Source organism: Sciurus vulgaris, assembly GCF_902686455.1.
Source record: "Sciurus vulgaris genome assembly, chromosome: 4".
Taxonomy (NCBI): Eukaryota; Metazoa; Chordata; class Mammalia; order Rodentia; family Sciuridae; genus Sciurus; species Sciurus vulgaris.
Window position 1 is genome coordinate 147872221 of NC_136464.1, and position 12749 is coordinate 147884969.

General features: G+C 40.3%; 1 protein-coding gene across 2 annotated transcripts in view; it reads right to left on the bottom strand.

Annotated features, from left to right (window-relative positions):
* Positions 1–1869: 1869 nt before the first annotated feature.
* The window catches only part of SPRYD7 (SPRY domain containing 7), a 30001-nt gene continuing 19121 nt past the window's right edge, over positions 1870–12749 (bottom strand). For both annotated transcript variants that reach the window (XM_079137685.1, XM_079137684.1), the window contains one exon: positions 1870–2215. In XM_079137685.1, coding sequence (XP_078993811.1) covers positions 2063–2215 — 153 coding nt within the window. In that variant the 3' untranslated portion in view covers positions 1870–2062. The remainder of the gene's footprint in view (positions 2216–12749) is intronic.

The following is a 12749-nucleotide window of genomic DNA, read 5'->3' on the forward strand; positions in this document are numbered from 1 at the left end:
TTATACATAGCTACCATGTAAGTTATGTGTAAGTACTGTACTAGCACTATCCTATTGGCCTAACAAAAGGCTTTATTTTAAAATTTCCCCTAGTTCAATGTACTTTTAAGAAGATAATTTTTAAAAAGTTTGGATTTACAGAAAAATTGAAATATATGGAGTTCCCACTTATGTCATCTCCCAGTTTCTCCTATTATGATCATCTTACATTAGTAAACTATATTTGTTATAAAGAATGAGGGAATATTGATATATTATTAACTAAAGTCCATGGCTTATCTATACTTCCTTCATTTTTTTTTTTTTTTTTACCTAATGTCCTTTTTCTATTTCCAGGATCTTATCTAGGACATAATTACGTTGACATATAATGTTCCCTTAGGCTCCTCTGGGGTGTGGCAGTTTCTCTGACTTTCCTTGTTTTTGATGACCATGAGTTTTGAAGTACACTGTCAAATATTTTGTAGAATAATCCCCTTTTGAAATTTGTCTGATATTTTCTTCATGGTTAGACTAAGGTTAAGAGTTTTGGAAGGAAGAGCAGCTCAATGTAATTTTCTTAAGAGGAATTTGGTATCTACAGATTAAAAACACATCTAGGTTTCATCAAATTGTTACCATGGACATAACTCATATATATCATTTTTAGTACTATGCCTGTATAAAAGACTGTGATGATAAAAAAGACTGCATTTAAAAAAAAGAAGAGGTAGATAATATTACAAAGACAGCAAACAGGAGTCATCTTAGTTCACATTCCCAAGTAAACATTTTCTTTACAAACTAAAATCACTGTGAAATTCTGATGAAAATGCATAAATAACACATAGCTAGTTCCATTTTTTTTTTTCATGGTACTAGGAATTTAATGTACTACATTAAATTTAATGTACCCCTACTACCCAGGGGTGCTTAACTTGGAGCCACATCCCAAGTCTTATTTTTTAATTTTGAGACAGGTCTTACTAAGTTGCTCAGGGCCTCACTAAATTGCTAAGACTTGCCTTGAATTTACAATCCCTCTGCCTCAGCCTCCTGGAGCTGCTGAGATGACCAGAGAGAGCCACCACACCCAGAAAGTTCAATTCTATTTATCTTCAGAGGTAAATGGTAGGGTTTATGTACATCTATATTTTCAATGCACATTGTCACATTTTTGTCTACCAAATAAATAAATAAGCATTCTGCAGAATTCTCTAGCTCATGGGGCAAAAATAGCCTGTCTTAATCTGTAGAAAAATTTCAGTAGGCAATCCTTCCCAAAGAATTGTCTCTAAGCAGTGGTCCTCAAACCGTAGAGTGTTATCAGATGTATCAGAGTGCTTGTTCAAACACAGATTTTTGGCTGCCATTCCCAGCAATTTCTGATTTGGGGTCTGGGCTGGGACCTGAGAATATCCAATATTTTAACAAATCCCCAGGAAATGCCATGGCTACTGGCCAGAGGCATGCTATGAAAACCATTGCTTCACAATGAGGAAGAAACTACATTTATTCAGTGCCTATGATGATTAAGGTATTTTACATACACAATCTTATTAAATGACAAGTTATAGGATCTTAACAAGTAGGTATGATTTTCCCTACTTTAAGTGGAGAAACTGGAGGCACAGAAGCACTGAGAAACCCACCTGAGAAGATAACAAGATCAGGCAGCAAAACTATAATTCAGATGTCCATCCAATTCTAATGCCCATGTTTTTCTAGTACAGCATATTGTACTGCATCTTATTTAAAACAATTAGGGAGATCTTAATTTCAGAATGACAAAAAAAAAAAAAAAAATCACCCAACTCTATATCTCTATCAAAACAAACTTTATATAAGAAAAATTACCTTTTAAATATTTATACACATATTACCATGTAATACTGTTAATCAAACTCATAGATATATTTATTTAAATAAGAATTAAATAAATTGCCCCAAATGCTGATTTTTATAGCACAAAGCATAATTATTTTATCTTGGGGTGGTATATTGAATACTATGCTTCTTTAGACAACATTAACAAGCAAATTTTTAAGAATATAGTTTCATCTATAGGTCAGGTAAAGCTTTATTAAATGGTAAACACTTGTAACAGTGCAGAAATACAAGTTTCAAAAAGAATACATTCAGAAGATCTGCTGTTCAAATAATATTTTTTCAAAACCGGGTGGAGGAGTATGATAAAATTCACTGAACTGGCAATCCAATATCGCACTGTCATCAACTAGAGAATAGAAAGAAAGAAAATAAATTAGAAGCAAACACCTTAATTGGAATGAATGCATAATTACCAAATAAGCTGTTTTTGGACTAGGGATGTAGCTCAGCGGGAGCACCTGCTTAGCATGCATGAGGTCCCAGCTGGGTTCCATCACCAGCACCACAAAAAAGTTTAAAAATAAAAATGAAATAAATTGTTTTCTTAATAATAGGTGAGAAGAATAAACCTTTCTGTTGTCCAGGCTATAACATCTATTAATTTTTAGTAAATACACTCAAACAAAAAGCAAAATCTGTCAAAAACAATGGAACATTATTATTAATAATTATCCCATGCACACTGCAGTGGCACTTGCCTACTGAGGAGGCTGAGACAGCAGGATCTTGAGCCTAGGAGTTTGAGCCCAGCCTGGACAACAAAGCAAAAACCTGTTTTTTAAACAAAAACAAAACTAAAAAACTCCAGGCAGTGTGAATATGGGTAATTTGAATTTTTTTCTTATTTGCCTATCTGTATTTTCTTGATTTTATACAATTAAGATATATTACTTCATAATGCTTTCTTTGGGAAAAATTATGGATTCAGGGGAAGTTGTAAATGTACTATAAGGAGTCCTATGTATCCTTCATTCAGCTTGCCCCTGTAAAATCATACATACTCTATAATACCCAACCAGGAAACTGACAACTGATACACTACTGTGAACTAGACAACAGGTCTTATTAGCTTCTTTTGCGTGTTTTTTTTTTTTTTTTTTGCGGTAGCGGGGAGTTAACCCAAGGACAATCTATCACTCACTGCGTTATAACCCTTATCCCTTTTTATGTTATTTTATTTTATTTTTTAATTTTTTTTAGAGTTGTAGAATGGGCACGAATTGCCTTATTTATTTCATTTAGTTATATGTGGTGCTGAGAATCAAACCCCAGTGCCCTCACACATGCTAGGCAAGTGCTCTACACTGAGCCACAACCCCAGCCCCTTTTATATTATTTTGAGACAGGTTCTTGCAAAGGTTGCTCATGGTTGGCTGGCCTCCAACTTGCAATTTTCCGGCCTCAGTTTCCTGAATCACTGGGATTACAGACGTGCGTCACTGTGTCTAGCTTCTACATATTCTTATCAGCATTTACTCAAGAGAAATGAATGTGACATTCATACAAAGACATAAACATGAATGTTCATACCAACTTTATTTGAAATAGTTCAAAACTAGAAACAACCCTAATATCCACTGCTGGTGAAGAGATAAACAAATTTTAATACATTCACACAATGATCTATATCACTTGGCAGTAAAAATGAACGAATTATTGATATATGCTAAAATAAGGATGAATCTTAATTATGCTTAAAAAAAAAAAAAAAAAAAAGAAACCAGACAGAGAAAGAGAACAAACTGTATGATTCTGCTTATATAATACTTCAGAAAAGGCAAGTTAATCTGTAATGACAGAAAGAAGATCCATAGTTGCCTGGTTAGGGTATGATTGGGGCTAGGTGGGGAGAGGTAAGTAGGAAGTATGACGGGGAAGGAAGAAACTTTTGGGGTGATGAATGTGTTCATTATCTTGACTATGATGATGACAAAAAAAAAAAAAAGGCAAAATATCACTAGAAAGCAAAGCAAGCACACAATTGGCACTAAGTGAGGAATGCAGCTGTGGTAGGGGCTGTAGACTGGACTGCTGAAAATGTTCTATTTCTTGACCTAAGTGGTAATGATATGAGTGTTCACAGCTATTTGTTAAACTGCATGTATATGTTTAATGCACATTACTATATATTTTATAGTTCAGAAAATAAACTCAGAAAAAAGTACTAGCACTGACATTCATGAAGTCACCAGTGATTTAACAAAGGTAGTTTCAATGAAGCGGTGGTAATGGCAGCCAGACAGGGTTGCAGAGGAATTGAATGATAACAATAAAGGCATTGGGTTCAGGCCATTCTAAAAGAAGCATGGCTACTCAGAATGTTTATAAGCACAGAAGAAAAGTTGATGACAGCTGATATAGACAAAATAACTGACAAAATGAAGTCCTAGAGTTGGAGAATTTGAAATCCAGATCACACAAATTTTCCACGTGAAAGGGACCATTTCTTCTGAGATGAATGGAAAGACAGCAAGATTGGTCATCCCCAAAAACTTCAGAAGGGAAGGGAGGAAAGCTGAGAGTTCACTACTGATAGTCTGTTTTTTAATAAGGAGAAAGAAGGCAAGGGCATTTATGAGAATGGGTAGGAAATTCAAGAAATGTAGTGATGGTCTAAAATACACAGATATGTAAAAGAACTGCCCAAACAATTAAGAACTTGAATTAGGCTGGAAGTCCTGACTTTCAACAACACTCCTTCAGTGCTAAGCATTTTTTTCTTTCCATAGAGTGAATTTAAGAACACAGAGAAAGAATGATTGAATTTTCTAGGAATGGGATGAGATGAAAGGCAAAGGGAAAGGGAATTGTTTTATTTTTATTAAAATATTAATTTTTTAAATTTTTTAAAAATTATCAAAGGACCTTTATTTATAAATACATAGTGCTAAGAACTGAACCCAGTGCCTCACTCATGCTAGGCAAGTGCTCTACCACTGAGCTACAGCAATCCCAGCCCCAAAATATTTGGTTTAACTGGACTTGAGTTATCAAATTCAAGTTGTAAAATGTACTTCACTACATATAATTTACAATCTTTAACTTTGCTTCATTAAAAATAATGCTGAATAAAAGAAGTACTTTAGAATAATTTTATTTGATATACTCACTTGTTCGATTCAATCATTTTACTGGTATTTATTTCATTTCTCAGACTAAACTATTTAAAACATTAAGCTAGAGCACAGCGCTGGGACTCGGAGCAACCACTGGGGCTCCGGCGGCTGCCCAGGGGAAGAGTGGCGAGGAGAGCTGTGTGGACTCAGGACACCGGGGCCTGCCCTGAGGACGACGAGGAGGAAGAGGAGCGCGGCCGCTTGGATTCGGTGACTACACCAGAGCTACAGGCGGTTGCCAGAGAAGGGGCTGCGTAGCGAGCTGTTTGGACTCAGACCACTTCTGAACCCCGGGGCCTGCACAGAGGAGTAGGAGGAGGAGGAGGAGGAGCGCGGCGGGTCCTTTGGACTCGCAGTGACTGCATTAGCGCTCCAGGCGGCTGCTCAGAGGAGAAGGCGAGTGGTGAGTTGTTTGGACTTAAAGGGACAGCTCCTGAACACAGGGGGGCTGCCTGGAGGAGAAGCGTGGTGGGACGCTTGGTCTTGAGTGGCCGCACCAGAGCTCCGGGCGGTTGCCCAGAGGATCTGTGCTGCGGGTCATGTGGACTCAGAGCCACTCAGAGCGACCGCTCCTGAACACCCCGGGGGTTATCTGGAGAAGGAGGAGGAACGGGGAGGGTCACTTCAACTCAGAGTGATTGATTGCCCAGGGCTACGGGGGGTTGGTGGGAGGAGGAGGCACGGAGTGAGTTTCTTGGACTCCTAGTGACCGCACCGGAATACTGGGCGGCTGTCTGGAGGCAGAGGCGTGTGGCGGGTCTCTGGGATTCAGAGCAATTGTACAGGGCCCCAGGTGGCTGCTCAGAGGAGGGGCCGCATAGCCAGGCGATTAGGTGCAGAGCAGGGTCCCAGGATCTAGGAGGCTTCTGGGTGGAAGAGCCGCACAGAGACAGGCTTAGGGTGGAGCGAAGGTTCCAGGCCTGCGGGCAGATTCTCTGAGGAAGGGCAGCTTAAGGAGAGTCATCTGCAAAGGGTGAGGCTCCCAGGCCCAGGAGGTAGGGCCGGGCCCCTGGGAACTTTGCAGAGGAAGGCAGCCCAGCCCAGGCGGTAGCTGTAAATTGAGGGGAACCTCTAGGAGGGAACTGACCAGCGAGACCTCCCCACCGGGTGAGTCTTCCCTGCTGGGTGAGGTTTCCCCACAAGGACGGTAAAACCAGAGACTCAGGCCGAAACAGGCCTTGCCTCAGCCCACAGCCTAGGTCCCCTTTGGATGACCATTGGTCAACAAGTGGAGGCACCTCTGCCCACTAGCAGGGATTATACCCCACCTGAAGGCCACCACTCCTAGAGAGGCAGCTTCCTTGTGGAGCACCGCATTATCAACTTCCTCCAAGACTTCAGCCTACTGAAGGCTAAGGGGGGATATATATAGAAATCTTCAGGGACATTGTAAGTCAATAGAGGAAATCTGCAATATCTCAGCGGTCCTCTGATACCTGAACAATATGAGAAAACAAGGAAAGAAAATGCTGCAAACAAATCTAGATGTTACATCAATAAAACCCAGTGACAGCATGGCAGAAGAAATGACAGAAAAGGAGTTCAGAATGTACATAATTAAAATGATCAGAGAAGCAAACGATGAGATGAAAGAGCAAATGCACACACTGAATGATGAGATGAAAGAGCAAATGCAAGCTTTGATTGATCGCACCAATCGACAGTTAAAAGAGCAAATACAGGAAGCAAAAGATCATTTCAATAAAGAGTTAGAGATATTGAAAAAAAACCAAACAGAAATCCTTGACATGAAGGAAACAATAAACCAAATTAAGAACTCCATAGAAAGCATATCCAATAGGATAGAACACTTGGAAGACAGAACCTCAGACATTGAAGACAAAATATTTAACCTTGAAAACAAAGTTGAACAAACAGAGAAGATGGTAAGAAATCATGAACAGAATCTACAAGAACTATGGGATATCATGAAAAGGCCAAATTTAAGAATTATTGGGATTGAGGAAGGCCTAGAGAAACAAGCCAAAGGAATGAACAACCTATTCAATGAAATAATATCAGAAAATTTCCCAAATCTGAAGAATGAAATGGAAAATCAAGTTCAAGAGGCTTATAGGACTCCAAATACACAAAATTACAACAGACCCACACCAAGGCACATTATAATGAAAATACCGAACATACAAAATAAAGACAGAATTTTAAAGGCTGTGAGAGAAAAGAACCAAATTACATTCAGGGGGAAACCAATACGGATATCAGCAGATTTTTCAATCCAGACCCTAAAAGCTAGAAGGGCCTGGAACAACATTTTTCAAGCCCTGAAAGAAAATGGATGCCAACCAAGAATCTTATACCCAGCAAAACTTATCTTCAAATTTGACGATGAAATAAAATCCTTCCATGATAAACAAAAGCTAAAAGAATTTACAAAAAGAAAGCCAGCATTACAGAACATTCTCAGCAAAATATTCCATGAGGAGGAGATGAAAAACAAAGCAAATCAGATTCATTCAAGATGGCGGACTAGAGGGTGGCTGCGTTTCGTGTTGCTCCAGGACTCAGGACTCAAGAAAAGGAGATATAGAGAGCCTTGGGACCAACTCAAAGCAGCCGGGCGAGAATCTCCCACTGGGCAGACGTCCCGGAGGGGGCAGGAGTCCTGGACGGGGCGATAGCCCCAAAAGCAGGGATCTTTGCAAAGTAGAACGGCCGCGAGGCGCCCCTCCCCCTGCCGGAGCAGTGATCGCAGACAGCTGGGAGCATTGAAGAGGGGGCTGCCCAGAGGAGAAGGAGAAATACGGGCTTGGCACGTCACTTGGAATTGGATCAGCTGCGCCAGGGCTCCGGGCGGCTATCCGGAGGAGCAGCGTGGGTTCAGGACTCAAGAAAAGGAGATATTGAGAGACTTGGGACCAACTCAAAGTAGCCGGGTGAGTGTTTCCCACTGGGCAGGCGGACGGGGCGGTAGCCCCCGGACAGGGCTGTAGCCCCGAAAGCAGGGATCTTTGCAAAGTAGAACTGGCGGCGAGGCGCCCCTCCCCCCGCCGGAGCAGTGATCGCAGACAGCTGGGAGCATTGAAGAGGTGGCTGTTCACCACAGCGCTTAGACTCGGCGCAACCCACCCGCGCTCTGGGAGGCTGCCCAAAGGAGAAGGTGCTTGGTGAGCTGTTTGGACTGAACGTGACCACCCCTGAACACAGGGGGCTGCCCAGAGGAGAAGGAGAAATATGGGCTCGGCACGTCGCTTGGAATTGGAACAGCTGCGCCAGGGCTCTGGGCGGCTATCCGGTGGAACAGCGTGGTGAGTGGTTTGGTCCCAGAGCATCCGCTCCTGAACATAGGGGGGTTGTCTGGAGAAGGAGGAGGAGCGCGGCGGGGTGCTTGGGCTGGAAGTGACTGCACCAGGGCTACGGGAGGCAGTCGGGACAAGAAGGTGCACAGTGAGTTCTTGGGACTCGTGACGCACCAGATCTCTGGGTAACTGCCTGGTGGAGAAAGTGGTGCGTGGTGGGTCACTTGGTCTTAGAGCGACAGCACGGAACAACAGGTGGCTGCCGGAGGAAAAGGCGTGTGGCGGGTCACTGGGACTCGGAGAATTGTAAGGGGCTCCAGGTGGATGCTCAGAGGAGGGGCCGCATAGCCAGGCGCAAAGTGCAGAGCAGGGTCCTAGACGGCTTCTTGGTGGAAGGGCCCCACAGACAAACTGAGGGGCGGAGCGAAGGCTCCAGGACTGCAGGCAGCTTCTCTGAGGAGAGGTAGCCGAAGGAGATTCGTTTGTGAAGGGTGAGGCTTCCAGGCCCAGGAGGTAGGTCCGGGTCCCTGGGATCATTGCAGAAGAAGGCTGCCCAGCCCAGGCGGTAGTTGTGAATTGAACGGAACCTCTGGGAGGAAAACTGACCAGCGAGACCTCCCCACCGGGTGACTCCTCCCTGTTGGGTGAGGTTCTCCCAAAAGGACCGTAAAATCAGAGACACAGGCCCAAACTGGTCTTGCATCAGCCCACAACCTACTTCCCTTCTGGATGACCATTCATCAGCAAGTGAAGGTACCTCTGCCCACTAGCAGGGAATATACCCCACCAGAAGGCCACCACCCCTAGGGAGTCAGCTCCCTTGTGGAGCACTGCATTATCAACTTCCTCCAAGATTTCAGGCTACTGAAGACTAAGAGGGGATATAATAGAAATCTTCAGGGATATTATAAGACAATAGAGGAAATCTGCAATATCACAGCGGTCAACTGATACCTGAACAATATGAGAAAACAAGGAAAGAAAATGCTGCAAACAAATCTAGATGTTACATCAATGAAACCCAACGACAGCATGGCAGAAGAAATGACAGAAAGGGAGTTCAGAATGTACATAATTAAAATGCTCAGGGAAGCAAATGACGAGATGCAAGAGCAAATGCAGGCACTGAATGATCGCACCAATCGACAGTTAAAAGAGCAAATACAGGAAGCAAAAGATCACTTCAATAAAGAGTTAGAGATATTGAAAAAAAACCAAACAGAAATCCTTGAAATGAAGGAAACAATAAACCAAATTAAGAACTCCATAGAAAGCATAACCAATAGAATAGAACACCTGGAAGACAGAACATCAGACATTGAAGATGAAGTATTTAACCTTGAAAACAAAGTTGAACAAACAGAGAAGATGGTAAGAAATCATGAACAGAATCTCCAAGAACTATGGGATATCAAGAAGAGACCAAATTTGAGAATTATTGGAATTGAGGAAGGCTTAGAGAAACAGACCAAAGGAATGAACAATCTATTCAATGAAATACTATCAGAAAATTTCCCAAATCTGAAGAATGAAATGGAAGATCAAGTACAAGAGGCTTATAGGACTCCAAATATACAAAATTACAACAGACCCACACCAAGGCACATTATAATGAAAATGCCCAACATACAAAATAAGACAGAATTTTAAAGGCCGCAGAAGAAGAGGAATCAAATTACAATTCAGGAGGTGGAAACCAATACGGATATCAGCAGATTTTATTCAATCCAGACCCTAAAAGCTAGAAGGCCTGGACAACATTTTTCAAGGCCCTGAAAGAAAATGGATGCCAACAAGAATCTTATACCCAGCAAAACTTACCTCAATTTGATGATGAAATAAAATCCTTCCTGATAAACAAAAAGCTAAAGAATTTACAAAAAGAAAGCCAGCATTACAGAACATTCTCAGCAAAATATTCCATGAGGAAGAGATGAAAAACAAAGAACCAAATCAGCAATGGGAGGAACCATCCTAAAGGAATTGTCAAATAAAGGAAGAACCAAGTCGTCTCAAAATAAATAAATAAATAAATAAATAAATAAATAAATAAATAAATAAATAAATAAATAAAATGAACCAAATGACCGGGAATACTAATCATATCTCAATAATAACCCTGAATATTAATGGCCTGAACTCATCAATCAAAAGACATAGACTGGCAGATTGGATCAAAAAGAAAGATCCAACAATATGTTGCCTGCAAGAGACTCACCTCGTAGAAAGAGATACACATAGACTAAAGGTGAAAGGATGGGGGAAAACATATCATGCACATGGACTCAGCAAAAAAGCTGGGGTATCCATCCTCATTACAGATAAGGTGGACTTCAAGTCAAAACTACTCAAAAGGGATAAAGAAGGACATTACATACTGCTTAAGGGAACCATAAATCAGCAAGACATAACAATCATAAACATCTATGCCCCAAACAGTGGCTCATCCATGTATGTCAAACAAATCTTTCTCAATTTCAGAAACCAAATAGACCATAACACAATAATACTAGGTGATTTTAACACACCTCTCTCACCACTGGACAGATCTTCCAAACAAAAATTGAACAAAGAAACCATAGATCTCAATAACACAATCAATAATTTAGACTTAACGGACATTTATAGAATATACCATCCAACCAAGAGCGAATACACTTTCTTCTCAGCAGCACATGGATCCTTCTCTAAAATAGACCATATATTATGCCACAAAGCTAATGTTAGCAAATACAAGAAGATAGAGACACTACCTTGTATTCTATCAGATCATAATGGTTTGAAGTTAGAAATAAATGAAAGAGTAAAACACAGAAGCTACTCCAACACCTGGAGATTAAACAATATGCTATTCCATGATGAATGGATAACAGAAGATATTAGGAAGGAAATTAAAAAATTCCTAGAGGTAAATGAGAACAAAGAAACATCATATCAAAATCTCTGGGACACTATGAAAGCAGTACTTAGAGGAAAATTTATTTCATGGAGCGTATTCAATAAAAGAAGTAAAAATCAACAAATAAACAACCTAACACTTCAGCTCAAAGCCCTAGAAAAAGAAGAACAGACCAACACCAAAAGTAGTAGAAGACAGGAAATAGTTAAACTCAGAGCTGAAATCAACGAAATTGAAACAAAAGAAACTATACAAAAAATTGACAAAATAAATAGTTGGTTCTTTGAAAAAATAAACAAAATTGATAAACCCTTAGCCACTCTAACAAAGAGAAGACGAGAGAAAACCCAAATCACCAAAATTCGGAATGAACAAGGAAATATCACAACAGACACGATTGAAATACAAAACATAATTAGAAGCTATTTTGAAAATCTATATTCTAAGCAAATAGAAAATTTCGAAGACATCAACAGGTTTCTAGAGACATATGAATTGCCTAAATTGAGCGAGGAGGACATACAAAATTTAAATAGATCAATTTCAAGTAATGAAGTAGAAGAGGTCATCAAAAGCCTACCAACAAAGAAAAGTCCAGGACCAGACGGGTTCTCAGCTGAGTTCTACAAAATCTTTAAAGAAGAGCTCATTCCAATACTTCTCAAAGTATTCCATGAAATAGAAGAGGAGGGTACCCTCCCAAACTCATTCTATGAAACCAATATTACCTTGATACCCAAGCCAGACAGAGATAAATCGAGGAAAGAAAATTTCAGACCAATATCATTAATGAACATTGACGCAAAAATTCTCAATAAAATTTTAGCAAATCGCATACAAAAATATATTAAAAAGATAGTGCACCACGATCAAGTGGGTTTTATCCCAGGGATGCAAGGTTGGTTCAACATCCGGAAATCAATAAATGTAATTCACCATATCAATAGACTTAAAGTCAAGAACCACATGATTATTTCAATAGATGCAGAAAAAGCATTTGATAAAATACAACACCCCTTCATGCTCAAAACACTAGAAAAAATAGGGATAGTGGGAACATTCCTTAACATTGTAAAGGCCATCTATGCTAAGCCCATGGCTAGTATCATTCTAAACGGTGAAAAACTGAAAGCATTCCCCCTAAAAACTGGAACAAGACAGGGATGCCCTCTTTCACCACTCCTATTCAATATCGTTCTTGAGACTCTAGCCAGAGCAATTAGACAGACCAAGGAAATTAAAGGAATACGAATAGGAAAAGAAGAACTCAAACTATCCCTATTTGTGGATGATATGATTATATACTTAGAGGAACCAGGAAATTCCACCAGAAAACTGTTAGAACTCATAAGTGAATTCAGTAAAGTGGCAGGTTACAAGATCAATGCTCATAAATCCAATGCATTTTTATACATAAGTGAGGAATCCTCAGAAAGAGAAATTATGAAAACCACCCCATTCACCATAGCATCGAAAAAAATAAAATACTTGGGAATCAATCTCACAAAAGAGGTAAAAGACCTCTACAATGAGAACTACAGAACACTAAAGAAAGAAATCGAAGAAAACCTTAGAAGATGGAAAGATCTCCCATGTTCTTGGATAGGC